Genomic DNA, 27171 nt, shown 5'->3' on the forward strand with positions numbered 1-27171 from the left:
GAGGGGGCAGGGGACAGGAAGAGGGATACAGAGATGGAGACTGAGACAGAGACAGGAGATAGAGAAAGATGGGAGACAAAGACAGAGATGGGGAGAAAGGTAGAGACAGAGAGAGACAGACAGACAAAGAGAGAGAGAACTCTGCCTTTGTATTAAATGATTCTTACTCTCAGGCAGGTTCAAATAGATTTTTATTTATCCACCTAAGTTTTTTAAACATGAAGGTAAATGCTAATAGGGTAATTTTCTAAAAGCTTCAGGAACTTTGGGTAAACTTAATGAGATTCATAAAAATACACATACATTTGTCAGAGTACTACAAATGGTGGTTATTAGGTCCAGTGGAAAATCCTATTGTCTTTGGTCAAATTGCTGGTTTATAAAGCCTACATATCTATATGGTCAACAAGGGATCTGTTTCTGATTTCCCTACAGACAGGATAACTTAACTCACAAAACCCTACGATTGATATTCTCATATTTGTTCGTGACTGAAGCTATTTTAAGAGGCTCAGTATTTCTATAGCCGACATTCAACGCTATTATTCACTTGTTCCTGTAAAGAAAAAAAAAGGAGAAGCACTTTAATGTTTTAAGATGTCAATTTATTAAATATATATTATTCTTTTTGTTCTTGTTCACTATAAAATAAATAAAATAGAATTCAAGTAGAAAATGGAATTCAAAGTCTTTGGAAAGCTCAGTAAGAATAATTGTTCATAAACCCCTCACCAATTCAAAGGAAAATACTCATATAATCAGAAATACCCACACATTTCAACATGGAAGAAATTGTGTTCACTTGTAGGAGCAAAGTTTCAATAATGATGATTATTGGTATGTATGCTGTGATATCATGAATATGAGCATGCCAACAGAACTATGACAGCTATTTAATTGATAAGATCTACACTTGCTAGCAAGCTTCCTCGGATTTTTAAAAATCAACCTGACAGTTGGTGAATAATGCAGGACAAATATAAAATTCAAGTATATTTCCACTATATAGTCAGGGCACAGGTGTCTAGATAAATGTCTTCAAAATATTACGAATTCAGAGGCAAGTCAAAACAGAAAATGTATATTGGTTGTGAGAAAATATATTGCTAATATTAGTTTCCCAGGACTGTCTTTTTAATTAAAAATAGAAACTATCAAGATGTAAATAAAAACCACATCAATGCAAGATAAACACCCCACTGAGTATAAGTATCCACACAGATCTGGATGACTTTATGTAAGTTAAATTATATTTGTTCTAGTAATTTGAAATTTGTTATTTTAATGGAAAGTTCATCAATATCAAGGGTCTGCATAATAATTCCTATGGCTGCATATATTCCATAATTGGGTTCTCCAAATTTATTTAGCCAATCTTCTATTGAGGATATGAATCTTGTTTATCTTGCTAATCTATGGCTCTGCCATAATAAACATTGATAAACCTCTGGTATTCTGTCCAACAAAATCTCTAGTTGTCTCTAAAATAAATGCCCATGACTAAGAGTGTTGGGTAAAAGAATATATAGAGTACATATATTTTAAACCAAGAGAATGTTTATATGAAAATAGAAATCCTAAGGGACCCTTCTGAAGAAGCATAATGCAGTTTGTATTAAGACATCCAGATAGATACACTGGGCCGAGTTTGCTAGGCTATGGACAGGTGCTGAGATGGGGCAGGCCACAGGAAATGGTATTAACGATGCAAAAGACAATGTCTCTGGCCAATGGAGGGGCCACTTGGTGACAGAGCCACAGGATATGTGACAAGTATGGGTCACAGTTAGCAGGGGGATAAAAGCTGGACCTGTACAATTGGATGCTGATGTCGGATGAGAGAGGAAAAGACTATGGGTGATATTTGACATTTTGGAATCCGAGTGCAGAGCTGTTGGGAAGCCAGTCTTTTAGACTCCAATATTGGTTCTCCTCCTTGAGAACCTACATGAGCACATCCAACCAATGATGGGGTTCTGATATCTGCAATGGCCTGAAACTTATGTGCCCCTATACCTCATGTACTGGGCAGAAACCTGCCTAGATCCAAGGGCCTGACTATACGTATTGCTTAGCACTTGATCAACTTCCCAGAAGGTCCACAGTCATCCAAGGACAGGAAAGCCCACTTGCCAGAGTCAACCAACTGCCCACTTGCCAGAGAGGCCAACGAAGCAGAATGCCCTTTAAGTATGTTGAGAAAGGGGTGACACAAACCCTGAGTTGTCTTGATTAAAGACGATCTATTCGCCAATAAAACAACCCAGAGCACTCCTGCAATGAGCATGCTTTATACTTCTGGGTAGAAACTGTAACAGAAACAGTGGAAAGAGAAGTACCACTGCTGTGTGTGAGGACTTAGCCAGATATGACCATGCTTTGCTGGAAAGAGATAAGCACGCATGCATCTTAGAGCTTAACTGAGCAGAAGTGTGAAGTCTCTTGAAGTCTGAACAGATAACAATCCATCAAAACAGCTCCAATGATGCTTGTTCCTGACCACCTTCCTGTCTGAGACTGTCCTTCTACAGATATAATATTTCAGTGGGAAAACCTTGTTTGCTATCCTGAAATCACCAGGGAAACTTCACAGGCGCCCTGGCCAGGGTTTGAGGAAGAGATCAAGGGCCCAGCAGAAGTCTTTGTATAGACTAGAAGATGAAGCCATCATAAGATGGCTTGAAGATCAAGCTCATCCTTGAAGAAAGCAGATAAGGGTCCTGGTAAGGCTTGGTGGCCGAGCATTCTACCCTGACTTCTGGACAGGCACGATATTTGGAAAAGCTGAAGGCCATATTAACCATCACTTGGATGCAATAACATTAGAGACATTTCTAGCATTCCACAATAGAAATGATGTTTGTGAAATGCCTCCTCACACATGGTGCACACTGCTAAAAGGGTAGCAATCCCTGTGGTTAGTACTGATTCAAAGAGAAACGTTGGAACTGGTCAAACTTTACAGAAAGGGTTTCCATGGATTCCCTGCACAACTTGATTGTATTTGTTATACATAAAACTTCTAATGGCCAAAAATCTCAGGTTTTCCTAAGGACTGTAACTACCTGATGTTAGGCAGCATAGTCAGTCTTCATGAGTTTAAGAAGAAACGGCTTCCAGAGATGTTGGTCCAGTCAAAACAAAAAAGATAAAACACCATATAATTCACTCAAAGCATGGACTCAAAAGGGTCTGTCCCTTGGCTTGTTCATTCTGTTTATACTGTCGGATCAAGGAGAAAAAGAAATCGAAAATCTGAAGTGTTACGTCAGTTCAAACTCTACACAAACTGGGAATTACTTTTATGTTTTCATTTTACAAATCAAAATATTACTCGATCTTAAGACCACTTTAGGATTAGATATATGGGTATTCTGGGTGCTAGGTGGGCCTATGTTCTTTCTGTAATACTTAGGATTTAAGAGCCAAACAGTATGCCTTAAACATAAAAGGTGTTTGATATATGTTAGTTAGATCCAGTGAAATTAAGTGGTGGTAATATGAAATGCAGGGTGCATTGTGTATGGTGCTTACACATCGGGGCATATAAAATCTATAAAGTATCATGTTAATGACACCAAGCATAAAGGAACCCATAGCAGACTATAAGGAAACAGGTATTCAGTGAGCTCAATTCGGATATACTGATTTTAAGGACCCCTAAAATAAGCTAGAAATGTAAAAAATAGCTAAGAAATATGGAAAAAAATGTTTTGTGGGTTGGATGCTTTAATTTTGAAAATTCCGAGGTTATATTATTGAGAAAATACATTTAATCATAGGTTACTTTGGACAAAGTACCTAAAATGAAAAGAAACTAAACACCTTATATATTTACAGTAAGAGAAATGTTTTATCTGGTATGTTGGTATGTGGTTTTATTTCAACACATTTCATTTGATGCTGATGACCTCCTAAAATGTTTGAAAGCAACTGTTCTGTCAGCTCCTTAAGGGTAGAAACAAAGAGCTCACTGAAGAGTAGGCCCTGGGTTCATCATTGAATAGATAAGATACTTGTGCATTCTCTATTTTCTAAGGCTTCATTGGAAATACTGAAGTTCTGACTCAGTGTCTTTGCAGAGTTTATATTCCTTTGGTGACAAGTATTATCACCTTCTGCTTCTCAACAGGGAGCTGATCACAACCTTAGCATTCAGTCACAAAGTTTCTGTAAAGTTCTGAATTAATTCAAGTCCTCTCCCATCATCAAAATAAAAAAAAAGCTAAGAAATACTGAATAAATTAAAGATAATAATTTTAAAATATATTTAATTCTGGATGGCTAAATCATGTGCTTGGAAAATCCTCTGTAACTAAATAAAAGCAGCAGACATGAAGAGGAGGAAACTTATAAAGTATATAAAATACACAGAGGAACGGGTAAGTAGATGGTTTAGCAGGTTCTGTGCAAGCCACCCAGCTTGAGTTCCATCCTGGAATCTATATGAAGGTAGAAGAAAAGAACCAGTTCCTTGAAGTTGTTCTTCACCCACACACACTAATAATAATGATTGCAATTTAAAATATATGAGTGTGTGTGTGTATGTGTGTTAACTGTAAAACTACAGTTTTTGAAATAAAAACCTACAACCATATATATGGCTCATTTATACATGCACATAAGCTTGTTAAAGGAGAACCCATGAATAATAACCAGATACACAAAATAAACATTCCCAAGAACTATATGAGGAAAGAATTAGTAAGAGCCCATTTCCATTTTAAACTGGATTAAATCCAATTTAAAAAAAAACTGCATCATAAGTAAATTTGTATAAATAATATAGCAACAATTAAAATCTAAAAAGAACACCTTTAAACTTGGCATAGTAATTATAAAACATAAAAGTTCACAAACAAACAAGCCAGGGAATAGTTTTAATATAATAACACGGGTTAACAATATCAACACTTAGTCATGCAGTTTACATATTGGAAAAGCAGAAACAAATGAGATTTTAGATGTAAATGCAGAACATAAGCATGAAAGTATAATAAAAGGAATATGTTATTGTTCATAGGACAGTTTTAGGAAAACTAGGCACTAACAGGTGAAATCCAATATAGAGTCATATATATAATGGAAGATAAAAGTAATTCTAAATGCAATAAATTAAAGAAAAAAATAGCCCAGAAAAGTTTAATGAGTTTTATATTAAAAATGCACAATATACTCGCGCATGTGCATACAAATTAAAACAACAGAAAAGTTAAGGATTAAGATCACTCTGTGATAAATGTAACTACTGAAATATTAATATCTAGAATATCTAAGAAATGTATTCAAGCAGTACTGGTCTTCTCAGACAAATTATCAAAGCATTTAAAAATTGCAAATCAGAGGAAAGTTACTACCAGTAATTAAAAAAGAATTAGTTAGAGCAGTCAAGTGTTGGCTGGCCAGACAGTCCTAGGATTAATCATTTGGGCAGCAGTAAAAACTCAGATACTAATTTTTTATCTAAGAGTCCTATTTTTAAAATATATAAAAAATAATTTAAAAACATAGTTTGACAACGTCTTTAACATTATTAAAATAGGCAATGTTTATTATTATAAAACTATTAATCAGATTAGGATATTTATGAAACAAAAACTTGTGCTTTTCTCTTCCCTCTGCATTCATATAAACACAGGTATAGATTTATATGCTGGGCCTCAAGACCTTCAGTGAAGAGATGTCCACTGGTCTACCCACTATTCTGACTACAACAAGAACTTTGCTGCTACAATCCACAGATATTGAATACCAAGATACTGATCTTCCTCTTAGAACTCATAGTTCATTGATTCTTAATAACAAATTATATAAAAATTGGAACAGATATTACAAAAGACCTATGAAGAAAAATTTAAATATTATGTATCAAATATTTAAATGCATATATTAAATACTATGTACCATATAGAATTTATGAATATATTACATACTGTATATTCATATATATGACTATATATATATGAATATTCTATTTAGCTTTTCACAAAAATTCTTATTGGAGTTTGGAAGGCTATGATCAAACTTCCTGTGATATAACCATAACAAAAAGGACAGTTTCTAGACCTAAGTGCATAACAGAGAAATTGTAGTTGTGATCTATGTTTCTAGACAATGTGGCTTTTATCTGTCCTAGATTACTTTTCTACCAATTTTCAATATAGTTAACCTTATTTTTACATTATCTTCATCTATATGAAGTTTATTTCATCTTATATAGAAATATTTTTATTGCCACTTCAAATTTCCTAAATCTATTATTTAATTTCTGATCATTAGGACCCATAATATAATAAAGCTGATTTAGAGATGAAATACTTACAAACATATAATCAGTATTACAGTGCCCTGTTCCCAGTTTTAACAATTCCCAATGAGACAGGATAAATTCATATTATTCAACAATGTTTCTATCATGTTAAAAAATTATCTATTACTACCGATGATTTTAAACAACTTCAACACAGCCTCCTTTATCTTTAGATTTAGGTCACATCTTAACATTCTTTTAAATTACATAATTATGGATCATAAACATCAAACATTTATTAATAGGAAAACTTTCATTATCATAACCAAATTTAAAAACATAACAAATGTGAAGAAAAAAAAAGCCTTACAAAGGGATCAGAGGACTAAGCACATTTCTGAATGGAAAAGACTGAATCAAATAAATATGTGACCATTGTAAAGTCTTATGTTACCTTAATAAAAGCCAAGCTTTACCTGAGCAAGCATGGGAAAGCCAAGGTTCCTACATCCGTTACAAGGAGTTAGCGCTTCCCACAGTCCCGTGGGCCCACAAGAGTTTGGATCCTCCTCTTCGTCTTCCACTTCTCCTGGTGACAAATTTATTGTAGATGAAGTTCTCTGAAATCAAATTTATATTACACCAATATATTATACCAATGTTATTTATACATCGTAACATCAATCAAAGCAGATAACTTTGTGTGACTTAGCAAGCCGGCTGACTTCTGGCTTTAGTGACCTGGCTCTGCCATTTTGCTAGGCCAAAACCATGCATAATTCAATTTAGGTTGAAAGCAAAGAAAGAGGGTGAGAAAGGTGCAAACTAATGACGTTTATAATGGGGAACAGGGCAGGATTATGACCCAAGAAGCATGTGGACATCAATGAATTGGGAAAATCTTATGGTTTATTAAGACGTTAAGTTTAGTCATAGAATTCAGGGAAATGTAGCAAAGAGACTAATATTTCATACTTGGATGAAATAGGAATTACTGTAAGAAAGGCTCTAAGGGGGCCACCAAAAGCAAACTCCACAACCTCTTTATGATAGGCATGACATGTTATGATAGGCATGTTTAAATTTTCACAAGTAGATCACATGACAACCAAACTTACTTTTGCTAAATTCCAAATCCCACTAAAGGGACTGTACCAGGTTTATTAAAATTCATACACAATGAGACAAAGGCAGCAAGAGAAACAGAAGGAAGAAGATGAACAGCATCAAGAACATACTTAACTAGCACATATGTGTACATACGTATATACATAAAGTACAAGCATGCACTGTAGCCCAAGAATAGGAAAAGGAATCAGGAAATAGTGTAACAGGTAGAATACAAAAAAAAAAGTTAATAGTTGAGAAAACTAAGGGAGTTTTTTTTTTAAAGGCCCAAAACTTTCACAACAAGACTTCGATGATCGTTAGAAAGAGAACATAAATGTCAAGGTCTAGGAAATGATACAAGAAACTTTTCATGAATTAAAGAAAATGTCTATTACCAAAGGCCCCCCTGAATGCTCCGTGGACTGGATTCCAAAAATACATATGTATAAATTTTAACACAAAGAACAAGAAATGCTGGCATAGATGTGGGGGGAGGGGACCATGTATTCACTGCTCGAGGGGGTCCAAACTGAGGCAGCTACTATGCAAATCTGTAGGGAAATTCCTCAAAAAAGTAAAGACACAGATCTGCCACAAGGCCCATCTAGTTCAGTCTTGAGCGTACACCTGAAGGACTATAGATCTTTCTGGAGAAATATTTATTTATCCATGGTCCTTGCTGTTTTAGTCACAAAAGTCAGGGCATGGATACATCTTGATGACTGATCATTCACTCAAGCATGCGTGCATTCATTCATATTATCCACCCACCATTGATGGATGAATGAATAATGTAACTGTGGTATGTCTGCATAATGGAAAATTGTTCAGCTGCAAAAGTAAAATTATTAAAATTTCAAGTAAATGGGTGGAGCTGGACATGTCCAATCTGAGCGAAACAAAACTCTGATCCAGAACAATGACTGGCGCATGTTTTATCTCACTCACAGAGGCCAGCTTTGAATCTTTCGGTATTCTGTTTCCTTTGAGACACCCACAGAGCTCAGATGGGGGCCCTGAGGGAACTTTTAAGGCAGGGGAAACAGAGCAGAGTGGCTAAAGGCAGGAAAGAAGGATAATGGAACATGAAGGACTAACTGGGGTGTGGGATGGGGGGGGCAGAATAGAGAACACCAGAGGCTTCAATCCCAGGGATGGGCTTCTCCAGTGCCAAGCCTGCTTCCGAAGAAGAAAATGAATCGTCACCTTTACGCAGCTGTGAACCCTGCGAGCTGAACCTGGTACGCTATGCGCAATGGTGCGATGTTGGCATGAAGGTGATGGAAGTAACCAAGCACTTTCTGGATGTGTTTAAGGACTCACCGCAAGACGGAACTAATACTTAGCACCATCGTCAGGACTAGGAACCTGTGGCTAGACCCGTGGCTGGACAGGGCATAGGTCATAGGGAGGAACCTGTCATTCCTCTAAATGGACTTCGTAGTTAACTAACTCTTGATGGGGTACTATTTCACCTATAGTGCCTCTCTCAGATCTCATTAGAGAAACCTCTTTTTTGCCGTAGATGGAGAATAACACAGAGACCCACTATGTATCAAGATGAAGAGAAGGAGAGACTGCAGAGTACTCAGTATCTAAATAATATCCTTATAACATCCTTTCCAGACACTACAGGGCACCTATGATTGGGATAGCATGCAAAAGCCCTGCAGAGGCCTGAGTCAGCAAAATCTAAGCATGGAGCCAGTTGTTAAGTCCTGCCCTTAGTTGAAGAATTATTGGCAACTAGCAGCTGCTGGGTACATCATCTCCTTTAAGCATGTGGAGACTGGTAAGATGACCACAACCTGTGGATGCTGACATCCAAGCATATATGAATAGGAGAAATTGAACTCAATGGGCATTTTGGTTTTGTTTTATTATTCCTGAGGTTGGGTGTATAGAAAAGGGCGTGGATCTGGGAGAAGGAAAGAGGGTAAGTATGAACAAAATAGTATGAATTAATTTCTCCCAGAATTTATAAAACTATTCTTTCAAAAATTTTTGTTTAAAAAAAGAAACTTCTTAACAGGTCTTCATAATATAGTGTTCCATACAATACTGACAGATCACAATTATTAGGGTTATATAAAAAAGGCATTTGATTATAAAATTAAAGATGTTCTTTTCTTCCCATTATAAATGAAATTGATTTTTCTACACCCACATTTTAGTTTTCCCTTTATCAACTGCCAACAACTAGAAGATAATGCAATTAAACCCTCTCTTAATTAATTAGTTGTCATCTCACATCGTACTGAAAACTGACTATGTGGTCGGTAACATCATGGGACCACTCTGTGTTAATTATTCTTGTTCACAAAAACGTTTAAGGCGAACATTATTTTTCCTTGCTTCATAAACAAGGAAACCAAGGCACAGGAAACTTCAGTAAAACCTGAATAAAAAACTTCAATAAAACTTTCCAGTGGCATAAAAAAAAGTTTAAAGCCAGATTGCCAGATTGAAGACCTTCCTTCGCTGCAAAATTACAAGAGCTCTCAGGTTACCCATGATCCTACACACAGTAATAAATTGAATAGTTAAGCTGTCAGGCTGTACTTTAAACAAGATATGCATATTTTAATGCTCCTATGACATGATGATATCCCTGGGAACATTTTGCCATCTGCAACAGCCAACTGAATTTTTTGTAGTTTGGGACATATCAACCCATAGTTTCATAAATATATATTTGTGAAATAAGCAATAGGAAGTGTTTATCACACCAACATTTTTACTCTGAAGGCCCTTTATCTTGTGAAGTCTAAAACATTAATATAATGGATGGAACTAGAGTAAAATTATCCTGAGGGAACTCAGAACCAGAAAGACAAACATGGTATTTGTTTATGCGTAGATGTTAGCCGTTAAGTCATTAACAAGGAAGCTACAATCCATATAACCACAGAGGTTAAGCAGAGAGTAAGAGACTATGGGGGGACGGGTGGATCTCTCTAGGAAGGGGAAAGAGAATGGATAGTTATGAGTAGATGAAGGGAGAGATTAGGATGAAAGAATCAAATGGGAGGGGGAGATAAGAGGGAGAGCAAGGAAGAGAACACAGCGAGGGACAGCAAAAACTAAAGGCCATTTGAGGGGTCATATGGAAATCTAATACACTAGAAGCTTTCTACAATATATACATATGTAGGGGTTTTCCATATGAAATCATCAAATAACAAAGGAGACAGAGCCCCAACTGGACATCTCTGATCACCAAATGAGGCTTCCGACATTGGGAATGGGTTACATCCAATGGGTTCCCATGGGAGCCCCCAAGCAATCCAAGATATCGCCAAGGCTATTGGCGGCTCTCCTCAAGCTAATGGTAAAGCCCTGTTACTGAAAATAACACACACACAACTCAATGAACATGGCAAAAACGAAGCTGGTACCCGCTTAAAGTCCTCACCACCAAAAACTAGTACTGATGAAACTGGAAGGTAGTCTGCCTTCTACCAACAGAAACAATGTAAACACCAATCTAGTTACAAACCCCTCAGTCTATAAGAATGACCTGCCTAAAAGAAATGCTGGCTCACTAGTGCCACAAAGTGTGTGAAAGTGACTAATACCTGATTTGAATTAAGGCCCACTCCATAAGATGGAACCCATACGCAATGATGCTTTGGTGGGCAAGAACGTGGGACTAAATAGGGCAGGGACCTAGGGGAAAACCAAATTCTACTCTTACACTAAGGGACACAGCCATTAAATGGCCCCTAATGACATTCTGCTACAATCGTAGCTCCAAGTCTTATTCAGCCATCATCAGAAAAGGCTCTCCTGCAGAAGATGGAACAAATACAGAGATTGGCAACCAGACAACGTACAGAGAGTGAGAGATGTGGGAGAGATGTTAGAACACTCAGCACTGAAAAAGATGCCGCCATCAATTCCCTCCCCTCAAACTCGGGCACTCTGTGGAAGAGATGAGGGATGAAGGACACCAAATATCAAGGTGTCCTAGACACAACATGGTTGACAATCATATAAATGCACAGAGACTGGCAGCATGCACACAGTCTGCACATGTCTGCATCCGATGGTGTCCTAGAGCTGGGAGAAGTGGACACATCCATTACATGATGAATAGGGAGGCAAGTGACTATCAAATACATTAACTTATAAGAGTCTCATTGGAGAAATAAACTAGACCTTAAGGGTAGACCCCCATGACCAGGAGTAGCCGGCCAAGACAAATGAACTCAGTAGCATCTTGGAGGATTCCTTGTCTCATAATGTTAAGGACGTGTTTGTTTGTTTGTTTGTTTGTATTTTACAGGCCCTTGGCATATATAAAATGAAGTTCAGTTTCGGGTTTTATGGGATTTCTGAGTGTGGAAACATGTATCTATGTATCTATATGCATCTCTTGTGTTTTTAGTTTGGCTTTTTCTTGTTTGGTTGTCTTGTCATTTGCCAACTCATTTGGTTTTGTTTTATCTTATTTTATTATATTATTAATCTTTAGATGCCTGTTGGTTTTCTGTCAAGGGAGAGAGGGAGTGTGGATCTGGATGGGAGGATAAGTATAGAGGAACTGGGAGACTTAGGGATAAGCAAACCTCTAACCAAAACACAATACATGAAAAAAAAATCCACTTTAAATAAAATAAAAATAGCTTTAATCTAACGTGAACATGTACATGTGAGATCCTTGTTTCACACACACAAAAAAAAAAAAAAAAAAACAAATACAAAAACAAAAAAAGAATGAAAAGTTTCAAAGGCATCTCACTCACAAATCCATAACTAGTTCATTGGTTTGGCCATCAACAGGGACCCGACGGGGCCCTATCAAATGTTGCTTACTCAGCTAAAATCCCCCAATTGTCAATGTATCACTTCCTTTGTTCTGCTAATGGTTCAGCAGTTAATATATTCAATTATGCAGTTAACTTCTTCCCTATATATCTTCTTTTTAAAAGAATTTGTTTATGCCAAAGCCCTGTTCATAAATCTCTAATTATTACCCACTAAACAAATGCAAATTATTCAATTTATCTGTGCTTCTGTGATCAAATTATTCTTTAGATTTTTTTTTTTTTTTTAACTCGGAGCTGGAATTAAATAGAGAGTTTCTGTTTGCTGAGCAAGTGTCCTTCAATGAAACTGCCGCTTCTGGACCCCTATTTTCAACTTTTAAAACATTGCATTGCTTATTCCATTTATTATTGGCTATTTGTTAGTGACTAAGCATTTCTAAATTACTTGGTTTTTTTTAAAACTTCCTTTTGGTTTATATTTCTATACAGTATATTTTGCTCATGTTCCCCCCAACCAAAGTTTTCTTGGATCCTTTCCATCTCTCTACCCATCCAAATTTAGAACCTCACTAAGTGCCAGGCTAGCCTTGAACTCATGAATAGCTGGGATTACAAACCTATAGTACTAAAACCCTTTTTGCCTTTTCACTTATGTCATTATATTCAATCCAAACTACAGTCAAGTAGAATTATTTAGCTTTACATGATCATGTTCCACACTTTTATCATCCCTTCTACCTTACTTCTCTATTAGCTTATAGTAGGGGATAAAAATGTAGTTTCTGTAATCAAACAGTCCTCCTGGGTTCAAATTCAAACTGTAGAGTTTTCAGATCTAACTGATCTCAGGCTTGCTTGACTTACTTATACAATGAAAAGATAACGCTCAACAGTCCGTTTTCTTCCTAATCAAATGATGTAATGGATACAGAATGGTTGACATGATAATATTTCAATAAATATTAACTATTATTTTAGCAACTTATAACTCTGTAGATTCAAGTATAGTTCAGATTTGCCCTTTATGCAAGAATTCTCCACATTTCTCTCTAGCATAAATTATATCACTCTGTTCTACATGTCTACCATTGCTTATCCAAACATGCATATTAAGGCATTTTACATATACCTTGAAGTAAGGAATGGCACAGTGCCAAAAAGCGTTGGCTTCTTTGAAGTCAAACAGGAACACATTGAATCCTAGCTCTCCACCTTCTGTGCCTTAACATACTCAAAGTAGCTTTGAGTAAATACTTAATCTCATTAATCCTCAGTTTCCTTTCTTGCCAAAGTAGGTGCAATAATAATTCCCATTTTTGTAGGGCTCTCTCTGTATAGAACTATTTTCCTTACTGACACATAAAATAGTCATTTCGGATAGCTTAACTATCACAATCACAAAAGGGTTACAAATGCACACAGAATGCTTCAGCATTTATACACATATACGAGTGTGTCTAACTTCCCAGTTTATATTTAAGTTACTTGAAAGAAAGTACAGCCTTATTTATTTTTGTACCATGTATAATGTATTGTCTATAATAAACTTAATAAGTGTTTATTAAATAAAGTACTGGATGAATGAGCTCTTATTTTCATTTTACTGCATAGAAATCATATTACGGGCTTATATAATTGTATCACAAATATTAAGATTGAAATTTTAGTTTTATTTTATAGTAACCATTACTAGTGTCTATATCAGAAATATAGAAAAAAAATCAATGGTTTAGCGCTGCCCTCTAAAGTCAGAATAGAGATCTGCAATGTAAAACTTATTTTGAAAAGAAATGTTTTCATTAATTCTTTGAGATCCGATATAATATTTTGGTCCCTCAATTCCTCCCAGTTCTGCATTCTCCTCCCTTTTGGTCTACCTGGGGTCCTCTTTTTTAAAAAGTGTCTAGATAACAGCAAATGTCCTAATTCTTTAGTTCTTAAAGTCTTCCACATGTGTGTTTCTTATATGTTTCCTGAGCCTTATTTTGGGGGTTGTCAATGTACCAATTAGGAACAGGCACCCCATGCTAATTGCCCTACACACTTTGTCCAGTTGCAGCATTGAGTAACAATCTCCATCTGTTGTAAATGGAGCTTCTTTGATGCGGGGTGACAGCTACACTTATCTGTGAACTTAAGGATGGGTATTTAGAATACAGTCATTGAGTATTCTGGTTTAGGAATGTAGGAGGTATTCGTCTAAGTTCCAGGACCTTACCAGCCTCAAGGAGTTGGCTGAGATTATAGTGTCAGACACGAATTTCCTTCTGCTGAGTAGACAGAACTATTTGAGTTGTATAAAAGGCATTTGGAAAACCTTTTATCAAACTAAATATAGTCATATATGCATGTATATGGATGTATTTGGAAAAATCCTCAGAACCACACTTAAACTCAAAATTATTTCCTTGTTTCAAATGCCCTTTAAACTTTCTACTGAACACCTGTAGTTTTAAAAGTCCAGAAGAAAGAAGATGAAAATTCTACAGAAAATAGATCTTTATTTATATTCTCCAAGTCTGTTCTCCTTATTGTTTATTATATGATAATTATATGGAAGAAAGATTAAGATAGTTCTGCATTACTAGCCAAAGGAAAAGGGAGCCATAACACATAAATATCATGAAGAAAAAATTGGAATTCAATTTAAGAAAAGTCTAGTCATAGTATTGACATCACACTGGAGACAGGATTTCCTTTAGAATTGTATCTGAGTTTCCTATAAATTGTGTGAATATAAATTGTGTTATTACACACACACACACACACACACACATATATATATATACATATATATATATACATATACATATATATATATATATATATATATATATATATATATATGGCAGCTAATAATTTGTAACATATTTTCAGGTATGTAATAGCCAGTAAAATAGGGCAAGAACTTTTCCTATTTTAAAAGTGAATAAATGAATATCCAAGATATTACTTAATTTGAAAGTTCATCTTATAGATAAAACTAGTTTACAATTATTAGTCTCCTGACTTAAGGACATACTACATTTTGACCACATTGTAAAAATAGGTTTCTAATCATTAGAAATTTGTGAAGGAGATAGAAAAAGGACTGCAGGAGCTGAAAGGGTTTGCAGCCCCACAGGAAGAACAGCAAGCAATATCAATCAACCAGACCCCTCAGAGCTCTCAGAGACTAAACTACCTACCAAAGAGTACACATAGAAGGACCCATGGTTCCAGCACCATATGTAGTAAAGGATGGCCTTATCAGGCATGAACAAGGGGAGAGGCCTTTGGCCCAGTGAAGCTCGATACCCCAGTGTAGGAGAATGTCAGGGTGGGGAGATGGGAGGTAGTAGGTGGGTGGGGGAACACTCTCATAGAGGCGGGGGGGGGGGCAAGGTGGGATAGGAGGATTCCATAAGTGGAAACCGGGAAAGAGGATAACATTTGAAATATAAGTAAAGAAAATATCCAAAACAAAACAAAACAAACAAACAAACAAACAAAATGAAATCTAGACAAGAGCCTGACATCTATTTGGTTTTAGTAAAGAACATTTTTATTTCCACCCCTTGTGTTCTATTAAGATTTTATCAAAAATCCTAGAAGAGAAAAAACATTAAATGACAACTTAGCCCTTCTTCTCCATCAACATTTTTGTTTTGTAGAGAGAAATAAATCTTTAAAATTCTAAGAATATTTTAAAAAGATTTGCTTAACTTGGCTTGGTTTTCAGCAAGACTTAGAACATAAGGCAAATTTATAATTTGGAGACAAAGATTCCATTTTACTAAAAAAACCTGTTTTAAATCAGGCACTTGGTTACATGACAGGTGTTTTTCATCAATAAAAATATTTCATTTCTTTTCATGAGCTTTGCTCATTGGTGCTTCAAATTCCTGTACACTTATTATGCAAAGCAATATTACCTCAGGGTGTACCTTCTCTCTAAACTTGCATAATCTTATTACGCAGGAGACATCACATGGAATTGTAATTGTTCATCAATTCAGGAGAGGGCAGGAGTTATATAATAGCACGGCAGATCCAAACACTGAGAATTTGCTTATAGTTTTCTAAATAAATTACTCTGAATGGCAACCTATACCGTCCTCTAACATAACCATTAGTGAGCATGCCCAGGCTAGAGATATCCACCCACAAGAACATTTAACATGACCATTAGTATCCATGCCGAAGCTAGTGACACTCACCTACTGTAAAGACAACTTTTATTTGCCAGATATAAATGAAGTTTCGGAGCCTTACCGCTGAGTAAAGTCATCCTTTAGAGCTCTTTCTGGACTCTGGCTGGCTGGTTCAACTCAGCTGTTCTGGCTCAAACTCCTATCCAAGCTGACTGTTTCAAACTGGCTTCATTCAGCTTCTAACTGAATTGCTCTGCTTGGCCTTATACTAACTCTAACAATCTGTTCTAATATTATGGCTCCTTCTCATTCTCTAGCTCTTCTTTCTTTACCTGCAATGTGTTCCTATTAAAAAAAAAGTCCCAATCAAACTGCTTCCTCTGACCTGGACTTACTGAACTGACTCAGCAGAATCTAACTGCCCCCGGCACTGCTCGTAAGTAGCCTCTTTCCTGTCCTGTTCTTGTGAGAGTTAACTGCATCCTATCTCTGACTCCTTGAATCAAACTTTTTCTGTTTCATCATTGTGTCTGACCCTCAATTAAAGGTCACTTTCCAAAATGGCTACTTCCTTTCATAAACTAACCTTATTTCCATTGTTTGGGATTAAAGGTGTGTACTAAGGGCATGCCTCCATCACAGCAAGATCCTTTTGTAATCCAGAGCATGTCTGCAATCTGGTCAGTTCATAAAGACCTAGAAGGTCTTTGGACATGATCCCTTGCCAGAACATCCATACTGCTGGATTAAAATTCCTCACCCTGCACTGCACTCTGACTAATTATGTACATGCCCAGGTTAGCGATATTCACAAATACATGCGTGTGTGTGTGTGTGTGTGTGTGTGTGTGTGTGTGTGTGTGTTCTGGATTCATCTGAAGTGGCCAGGAATCCTTAACCACAATTAAATCTGCAAGAAACATAAACAGAAGAAAATCAAATCCATATAAACCCATAAGTTCAGGGGGACTACATCCTATCAACGATGAGCCAAATGATATGGCTGTGATTACTCGAACTTGAGGGTTTCAAGTGCCAACTACATTTCACACTTATTAGCTATTACTTCATCTGCAGTAACTATAGAAGAATAAATTAGAAAGGGCTATTCTCTTTTATTTAAAATGATCAGTTCCAACATATATAATCTCTACCTGCTGTTTATACAGTTGAGATCCTTTACAAAACCACTTGGGAAATTTTAAAAACATACTCTCATTTAATTTGAATACAGTGACTTTGTATGTTTCTGTTAATCTCTTAAAACTTTATTCATGTATCTGACTTTGGCTTGATAAGTGATTTTATTTCAAACAGAGAGGGGGAAAATCAGATTTATGTGCAACATGCAAAAGCTAATATCAAAACTGCTAAGGTTATTTAGAAACTTAAGTGAAGCAAAGTTTGGTTAGTAAGACAGTATAGAAGGGAAAATAAGTTATTTGGGGACGTAAAACTATCCTTCATGACTGACTATTTCATTTGAGTAAATATAATCTCTTTAAAGATTTCTTTTCTTCCTAAAATTAGCTGCATTATGGCATTATTCACATGTATACACTTGATGTTGGTTGTGAACATGCACCCTTGCACAGTCTCCACAACCCAGCTGTAGAACACCTCCATTGTCTCTGTTCATATTCCTCTACAGAAAGCCCCAGGAAACTTTCCTTGACTACTCTAGTAGGTTTGTCTTTTTTAAAACCTTACAATAATAGAATTGAAAGGTATACATTCTGTGTAAACTTTTTTCCTTCAACATATTTTTTAGACTAATCCCTACATTTTTATATACCCGTAAGAAATTAGTTCCTATTTATTGACAACCATGATCATCACCACCACCAACACTACCATTTTGTGGTGCTAGGAATGGAACCCAAGGACCTGATGCAGGCTGGCCAGTCACTACCTACATCTCCAATCCACCTCTTGACTGCTTTACAGAATAGTATTTCGGCCTAAGAATAGGACAACTTGTTACATAGTCAGCTACCAGATATTTGTGTTGCCTTAAGCTTGAGGCTGTCATGAAATAACTGTCATGAACAATCACACTGTGTGTGTGTGTGTGTGTGTGTGTGTGTGTGTGTGTGTGTGTGTGTATACTTGTTTCTCTTGAGGAAAAGATCCAAGACGCAAGGCCACATGATAAGTATATACTAAACTTTCCAGGAAACTACCAAAATAGTTTTCAAATGTATGTGTTTACATTCCCACCGGCTGTATATGGGATACTAATATCTCTACATCCTTGTCAACAGTGAATGTTATCCTTTTAGCCATCTTCACAGGTTTTTCAAGCCTGGCATTGGCCTTTTAACTAGAGATTCTGGCGTTAGTGGAGGTTAACTGTCTCCTTCCTACTATGCGTGGAAACCATATATTTGCCTGTATCAGTGGGAACTGTCATGTACATGTATCTATTGGTTTCTTTGATTCTTCACCGCAGAGTTTTATGTGTTCTCTTTGGCTTGTTCACACCTGCTGATAGCCTCCTATACCTTCTTCTGATTGGTCAAGGATTTTATTTACTCTTGCACTGTGATCCCTGACCCACACTGAGCTTGCTGCTGTGTTGTGCATACTTAAAAGCCTGGGGTTCATTTTACTTCTCTTATATTGGTTAAAACTGCTTCAGCCCCATTAGTTTAAGATGGCTTGTTTTCCAGTAAAGACTTCTGAAATTTTTTTTAATTCTTATTTTTTTATTAGTATTAATATATGATGCATTTTTGTGTGTATGTTTCTCAGGTGTGGTTGTGGTGTGTCTGCTGCCACATGCACACTCTTTTGTCTGTTTTTGCCTAATCTGTGTTCTTTGCTGCTCGCCATTGCCTCCACACTTCAGAGAGTCTTTAGTCGGTGCCTCCCATTTTACCAGAGGGACATGGAGATAGCATGTGGGTGACACTTTGCCCAGGTTTTGCAGGTTCTGAAGATTCAAACTCTGGTCCTTGGGCTTGCAGGGTGAATGCTTTAGCCACTGAGAAATCTCCCCAATTCCCTGCAAGGTTTGTTTGCTTGCTTGTTTTTAAATCGACTAACCAGCACTTGTCTTATAAGCAACAGGGCTGGAGTGTGGATCCCCAGTTATGGTGGTGAACTAACCTAGTCTTGAAACATATTTGTGATGCATAATGATTCCTTACTGATGCCTGACTGATTTGTTACTATTTAAGCATTTTTGATACTATGTTTCTGAATGCTACTGATCCAAAGTTCTTTGTAGGATGTGGAGGCTTTATTATCACAGTAATGACAGTATCAGACATTAATTTGGAAAAAGCCCTTGATTTTTATTTTCTAATTTTTTTTAACCACTGAAACATCTAAGCCTAAAGTTTCCCTATCCATTTTCAAACTTGGATAAAGGATAAGACTGTGTACCATAATTGGAAAGAAAGTAGATTGTAATTTTATTACAATTGTTTTTTATTCATTGTATTTATCTCTCTTTATTACACTGTTTTTATAATTTATAAAAGAAAAGAAATGGGGAATGATGTAATTACATTTTAATTTAAACAATACATTATTAATTTAAAAATATTAGTTTACCCTTATCTCTAGAGGTAGCTTAGACTCATCACTAAGATTTAAGTTTCCTGAATGGATCAGCAAGATCTCATCAATGGGCTGGTAGTAATGATACTTCTTGATCTTGATACTTCTTGATACTTCTGAACTCTGGAAATTTTTATAATAACATTCTCCTGGTATTGTCTTTTTTAATGAAGGTTTTTTGTTTCCTGTCTTCATGAACAGACATCGCTATATGTTTGTGGAGGTTAATAGTCTGTTACAACTAAAAGACATTTTTAGGCAGTCTCTCTCTTTCCCTCCCTCATAAGGAGTTATTCTATGCCATTATCAATGCATGTAATTTGGACATGAATAGTTTTTAAATAAGAGACATATTATTTTTACCTGTTTCTCTGGCATACAGCTCACTCCATCGCTTGCTTTCTGCTGGCTGGGTCATACCATTGTTTCTATTTTGAACAACCCCTTCAATTATGTTAATATTCAATTTTCTTCTTACTGAAAGTCCACATTTATCACTTGGGATTAGTCATTTCCTGTCTTACTCATGCTTTTGCCAATTTCCCAATTTCTAGAAAATTAGTCACCTCTCACATAGTGTTTGTTCAGTTATTTTTATACCAATGAAGGTACATGCTAATAAATCCTAAACGTGGCAGCTAATATGTTTCTGACTCCTTTGCCTGCTCTTGGGACTCTCTTCCTCCTGCTGGGTTGCTTCATTTAGCTAATATCAGGGCTTTTACCTTGTCTTCTTGTATCTTGTTCTGTTTTGTTTAGCTGTTGTCTCTTGGGGACCTGCTCTTTACTGAATGAAAATGGAGGAGAAGTGGAACTGAGGAAGAAGGAAGATGGGGGAAGCTGGGAGGAATGGAGGAAGGGGAGACTATGGTCAGAATGTATTGTGGGAGGGGAGAAATTTTCAGCAACAGAAGAGAGAAAGAGAAAAAGAAACAGTAAATGAAAACTTCCCCTTCTTTAAACAGTAGCAACAAAGTATCAAATTTAACCTGAACTTATTATGAACATAATTTCAAGACCACTTAGAAGGAATTGATTTAAAAATACATTGTTTGTACCTACTAACTCAAAAAAAAAAATCACTTAAATTTCCTAAAAATATTCTTTGATCAAAAACATATAGGAACAAAGAGCTATATTATAAAATCTACACACACATCATTCAAGGTTTATTTGTTTGGTGTTAACACTTAATCTAAATACAATGTAAACCCACAGATAATGGGAGACTCCAGGGGTGTTGCTGCTTGTGAATGACTGCCTGCTATCGAGAGAGATAAGGAGAAAGGCATCATGAGTCCCAGAGACAAGACCTGACTAGAATATGATGACAATATTTTCCCCTCTCTATAAAATCTGCTCATTAAAGTAGAACAAAATTTTAGGGCATGCATCCACTTTCTCCCCAGATTCCTGGTTCTCCGAGTAAAGCAGTTTAAAGATTCAGTTCCTAGTGTATATCCAGAATCATAGACTCAAGTTCAAAACTATTGTTTACAAACTGAGGCTGATGGTCGAGAAACAAAAATATCTCAGGCCACCTGAACTTGGTGTATAAAAGGACATAGCTAGACAGAAAAACCAGACATGATTTGTAAGTAATTAGAGATGAAATAGGTGCTGGAAGAATGAAGAGAGAACAGGTATTTCCAACAATGGATAATGGAAAATGGAAAAAGAGGACAATGCTCTTGCATTGGAGTACCAATCCTTCGAGGTGTGAGAGTTCTCTGCAGAAAAGAGAACGTGAGTGTAGCCAAACTGGCACATAAGCACAGCAGTATGAAAGTAATGGCTGTCTGACAAATTCTTCCATAAATGAAAGCAAGATGGAGAAAGTCAGAAAGACTATATCAGGGCTCTGGTATAAAAAGGAGATGCTTTAAATACTGTTCAACACAAGCCAAGGCACAATCTCTACCTCTAGTTGTACTGTGATAAGAAACCAGAAAGCACCAGAGTTGAGTACAAAGCACTCATGAGAAATTTTCTATCTGAATTCCCTACATATGGGTGTTCAAAATAACTGGTCTACCCTTTTCAACTATGCTAAATGGTACATGAAGTATGTTTCATCTATATGAGTATAGGGACAGTACTATCTATTATTTGAATAGCCTGTAGTCCTAAGAAATTAGTATATACATACACACAGACACAGACACAGACACACACACACACACACACACACACACACACACACACACGTTCTTTATAGGACAACCCTTATTTCTCCTTCTTTTCTGCTTCCACTTAGACAACTGTAAAATAAAAATGCTTGTGGTTGGTATATGTGTAAATACATGTGTATGCATGTAAATGTGTGTACTGTACTGCAGAACAGCAAAGATTTAATATATTTAACAAGATACACCAGGATCTTCAATGATCCCATAATAACAATTAGTATTGCAAAATAGTAATCTATTATATAATGATATATTCTTTGTCATATCCATCTAAAGATATAAAGATATATTTTTATTCATCTTGGAGGAAATAGCTATTCAGTTATGTAAAAGTAAAATTTAGAACAACCATTGAAATATGTGTGTGTGTGTGTGTGTGTGTGTGTGTGTGTGTGTGTTAACTAAACTATAAGAAGTTAACAAAAGCTGAGGAAGCATTTTACACTGAAAAGCTCATGAACATAAGTTAGACATTAAATCTGTTAGGTCAGCAGGAAAGTAGCAACTCCAGGCTATAATAACGCTAAAAGGATATAATAAGAAAATAAATTGAAGATTTTGAGCAGCCTGTTTTAATATTAATGCAGCCAAGGGTAGGTTTGGGGCACAGATCTGCCACAGAACTGAGAAACAGATGGTTTACACTGACAATGTGATACTTTTGGGTGACTCCCACAATTAGCATTCTTGGCTAGAAGAAATGGCACATTAAGGATGGCCATTGATTTCTTTCTGAAGTAAGGAAACATATTTTACTGCAATTACTAACAAAATAAGCCTCAGAGCATATAGATACAATTATCATTTCCCTCAGTCCATACACAAAGGCAAACCATGCTAATCCAGAATGCAGTGCTCATGTAAAGAGGAAATATATAAAGAAAATTAGAGACTGGAGGAAAATTTGATTTAATCATTATTCAGAAAATTAATATGAGCAGAGAGAGACAATATTTGAAGATATTTAAATATACTATGACTCATTCATGGAAAGAAATTGGAAGAGTCTTTTAGAATAGATTTGATGTCAATTAAGAAATTATATTTCTGTAGAAAGTATTTTGCTGATCTTGTTTATTTCATAAAAATAATCTAGTGACTTTGTTTTCCATTGGAAAAATCTGAGTTATTATAAAGTATGTATAGGGTTACTAATGTGAAACATTAATTTGAGTGTTAATATGCAAAGAACTAATGCAAAATCAAAGGTTATGTGTTCTATAAAAAACTATTCTGTTCAATGGTCTTAGTTGATAATATTTCTATTCCATTTACTACATTATAGGTAATTTTCCAACCTGAAAGTTATTCATCACTACAAACATTGTGGTTTGAACACTAGGAAACAGGAAACAGGTCTGGGTGTAGGCTTATGATGTAAAACGCCTAGGTTGGTCTTTATTTCAAGACCCAGGCTATACCACTCTTGGGCATATACCCAAAACACAGTCCAACATATAACAAGGACACATGCTCTACCATATTCATAGCAGCCTGATTTATAATAGCTAAAACATGGGAAAAAAACTCATATGTGCTTCAACAGAGGAATGGATTCAGAAATTGTGGTACATTTATACAATGGAGTACTACCCAGCTTTTAGAAACAATGACTTCATGAAATTCCTAGGCAAATGGATAGAACCTGAAGCTATCATCCTCAGTGATATAACCTTGTAACAAAAGAACACACATAGTATGCACACACTGATAAGCAGATACTAGCCCAGAAAGTTCAGAATACCCAAGAAACAATTCACAGACCTTAGGGAGCTCAAAAAGAAGGAAGGCCAGAATGTAGATACCTCAGTTCTTCTTAGAAGGGAGAATAAAGCATTTATGGGAAGAAATACGGGGACAAATAGAGGAGCAGGGATTGAAGAAAAGATCATTCAGAGACTGTCTCACCTGGGGATCCACCCCATATGCAGCCACCAAACCCAAACAGTATTGCTGATGCCAAGAAGTGCTTACTGGCAGGAGCCAGTTACAGTTACGGATGCCTCCTCAGAGGATCTGCCAGAGTCATACAGATACAGTTAAGGATGCTTGCAGCTAACTATCAGACTTAACACAGGGTCCCCAATAAAGGAGCAAGAGAAAGGACTGAAGGAGTTGAAAGGGTTTACAACCCCATGGGAAGAACAATATTCTCAACCATCCCAAACTCTCCAGAGCCCCCAGGGACTAAAATGCCAATTACTGAGCACACATGGAGAGACCCATAGCTCCAGTTGTATATGTAGCAGAGGCTAGCATTGTCTCACATCAATGGGGGGAGAGGCCTTTGGTCCAGTGAAGGTGTATCTTCCCAGTGTAGGGGAATGTCAAGGCGCTGAGGTGGAGAGGGTGGTTGGGAGAGGGAGCACCTTCACGGATGCAAGTGGAGAAGGGGTGCGATTGGGGGAATGGGGATAACATTTGAAATGTAAATACAGAGAATATCTGATTTTTTCTTAAAGACCCAATTTTGACCAAGCTGATTTTAAGTAAATAAGTGGTAACCTGCTCTTGGGATTAACGACTTGGGAAGCAGGACTCTGTCTTGTACTTGTATTACCATTGTCTAAAGCATTGTGGAACACATACAATGTAAGTACTCAAATTTTGGATTAAACATGTTTTCTATGTTGAAAAGCATTCAATAAATGCATTTTGATTGAAATATTTTACTAATTTACAATTATCGAAAAAACAACTGGTGACATTTCTGTACCCTCCAAACTCAAATCTTCAATTAGTGAGCAGATTAATGATGCTTAGGTAGTTTTAAATTTTCTTGACTTCCTTGGAACAACAATAACACTGAAAAATAAGTGCGAAAGAGCCTTGGAGATACACCAGGGTAACTTACCCCGGCCTGTGTGGCATGTTCACCTATGCCAGAATTTAGTGAAGCATCCCCAATGCAACCCAAGCATTTTAATCGCAATTCATGAACTATACTCAACACATGCTTGGGAAGCCACCTGTCTGACATACACAAGTGAAAAGTGCCTGGGACTGAAATAGCAGAAGTTTCTGATTTAATGTATTTTATTGATGATTCATTTCCCACTCTCAACATAGACTTTTACAAAAGTCAGTCATTTCATCTCATAGAAAATAAAGCTTTCTGCTCCTTAGCTGTATAGTTCCATTATCTGACAATTGCTTTGAAGTGTATATATCTCTGGCCAAACAAAAGTATTTCAAATGGATCTGGCCTTACACTCTTAAATCTGTCACAATATCTGGAACATCACTTTATTTAAAATCAAAGCCTCTGTTTTGGTCACCCTGCACCTAACAACTGGTAGGTGACATCTAAGCACTGCCTCAAACAAGTCAACCCTGAGGGCCACTGAGCCTTCAGGTTTCCAATAAGGCTGGTCAGGCAAATGGACCCTCTGGTAGCTTCTCCAATCAAATCTGAATCTACCACCGCTGGGATTCACCAAAGCTGTCTCCTAACATCATCTTTCCTAGGGTAGTTTCCCTAGCTCCAGGTGTCTTTATAGCTTATTTTATGTCTTTATAGTTTCTATTCATGCATGGCTTATTAATCAATAATGTTAATTTTTTCTAGAGCATTAAAAATAAAATTATGAGCAAGGAAGGTTAAGAAAATGGCTAGAGTCAAAACAAAGACACAGAGAAACTGGTTTAAATAAGAAAATAAATATAGATTTAAAACTTTTTTTGGAAGATACTAAGAGACAAAGTGATACTACTTAAAATGAAGCTAGCCTTTGGGTGAGCAAATTAGGGAAGCTGAGTAATCCCATTTCATGTCAAGGATAATCTATGAGATTCTCTCTCTGTGTGTGTCTCTCTTGCTCTCTCTCTCTCTCTCTCTCTCTCTCTGTGTGTGTGTGTGTGTGTGTGTGTGTGTGTGTGTGTGTGTATGTGTGTGCATGTGTGCCTATGTGCTGGTCTGCCTGTCTGTCTGTTGATCTGATAAATATAAAAGTAAATAAAATAACAATTTCAGAGCTTGAGACCTGTCTCAGGGACAAGATGCTCTGAGTTCAGCCAGGTGTTTGTGTTCATTACAACAATAATCAAAATATACATAGTTGATGATGTTCCAATGATAAATTCTTCTAAATTAAAAGCTAAAATAATGAATCAATGATAGCTAAAGTAATGAATCAATGCTAGCTAAAATAATAAATCGATGCTAGCTAAAGTAATGAATCAATGCTAGCTAAAATAATGAATCAGTGCTAGTTGGATATAATGAGAAAGAGAATAAATTCTGTCAGAAACACACTAAAACAATGGTGAGTGAAAACAAATGCGTGTCAGGTGGCATGAAACCTGCCTTCAGTCTCTAGCACTGGACAAATGGGCCCTGGGTGCACAGCATTAACAGAGGGGGAGGCAGGGGTCCTCTTCAGCCACATGGTGAGTGCAAGCCTAGAATACCTGGGACCCTGTCTCAAATAATGAGCAAAGGCATGAACGAGAAGGGAAGTACTACAGAAAGAAAAACACTAACTAACAAAAGGCATCAGTGGAGGAGAGAAAGAAAGGGCAGGGTGTCCATGGAGGAGGGAGGAGAGGGCAGGGTGTCAGTGGAGGTGGGAGGAGAGGGCAGGTGTCAGTGGAGGAGAGGGCAGGTGTCAGTGGAGGAGAGGAGGAGAGGGCAGGGTGTCAGTGGAGGAGAGGGCAGGTGTCAGTGGAGGAGAGGGCAGGTGTCAGTGAAAGACAGGACAGGGTGTCAGTGAAGGAGAGAAGGAGAGGGCAGGTGTCAGTGGAGGAGAGGAGGAGAGGGCAGGTGTCAGTGGAGGAGAGGGCAGGTGTCAGTGGAGGAGAGGGCAGGTGTCAGTGGAGGAGAGGGCAGGTGTCCATGGAGGAGGAGGAGAGGACATAATGGTACAAATGCATGAATGTCAGCCAATGTGATAAAGTGGAGAAAAAGAAAAACATCACAGTAACTTGTGAGAAAAATAACAGAAGACGCAATAATAGTTCAATTACACTAAAAATTTCTCCAATCTTACAAAAATCCTAGTTAATAGTCTTTACTACATTAAAAAAGAGAGAAAGCATCAAAGAAAAAAAAAACCTATGATGAAAGAGAGATTGGCCAATAAACTATATTGTTAGATGTAAGTTTAAGGGATGGAAAACGAACATCTCTAAAATTCTCTTTCCATACTAAA

General features: G+C 36.7%; 1 protein-coding gene across 3 annotated transcripts in view; it reads right to left on the reverse strand.

Moving 5' to 3' along the window:
* The window catches only part of ANKS1B (ankyrin repeat and sterile alpha motif domain containing 1B), a gene marked incomplete at both ends in the record, with an annotated part of 1047539 nt that overhangs the window by 752679 nt on the left and 267689 nt on the right, over positions 1-27171 (reverse strand). For 2 of the 3 annotated variants that reach the window (XM_080935870.1, XM_080935862.1), the window contains one exon: positions 6727-6870. The exons of the other annotated variant lie outside the window; for it this stretch is intronic. In XM_080935870.1, coding sequence (XP_080791996.1) covers positions 6727-6870 — 144 coding nt within the window. The remainder of the gene's footprint in view (positions 1-6726; positions 6871-27171) is intronic. 3 annotated transcript variants of the gene reach the window in all.

This window comes from Micromys minutus (genome assembly GCF_963924665.1).
Source record: "Micromys minutus genome assembly, chromosome: 22".
Classification (NCBI taxonomy): domain Eukaryota; kingdom Metazoa; phylum Chordata; class Mammalia; order Rodentia; family Muridae; genus Micromys; species Micromys minutus.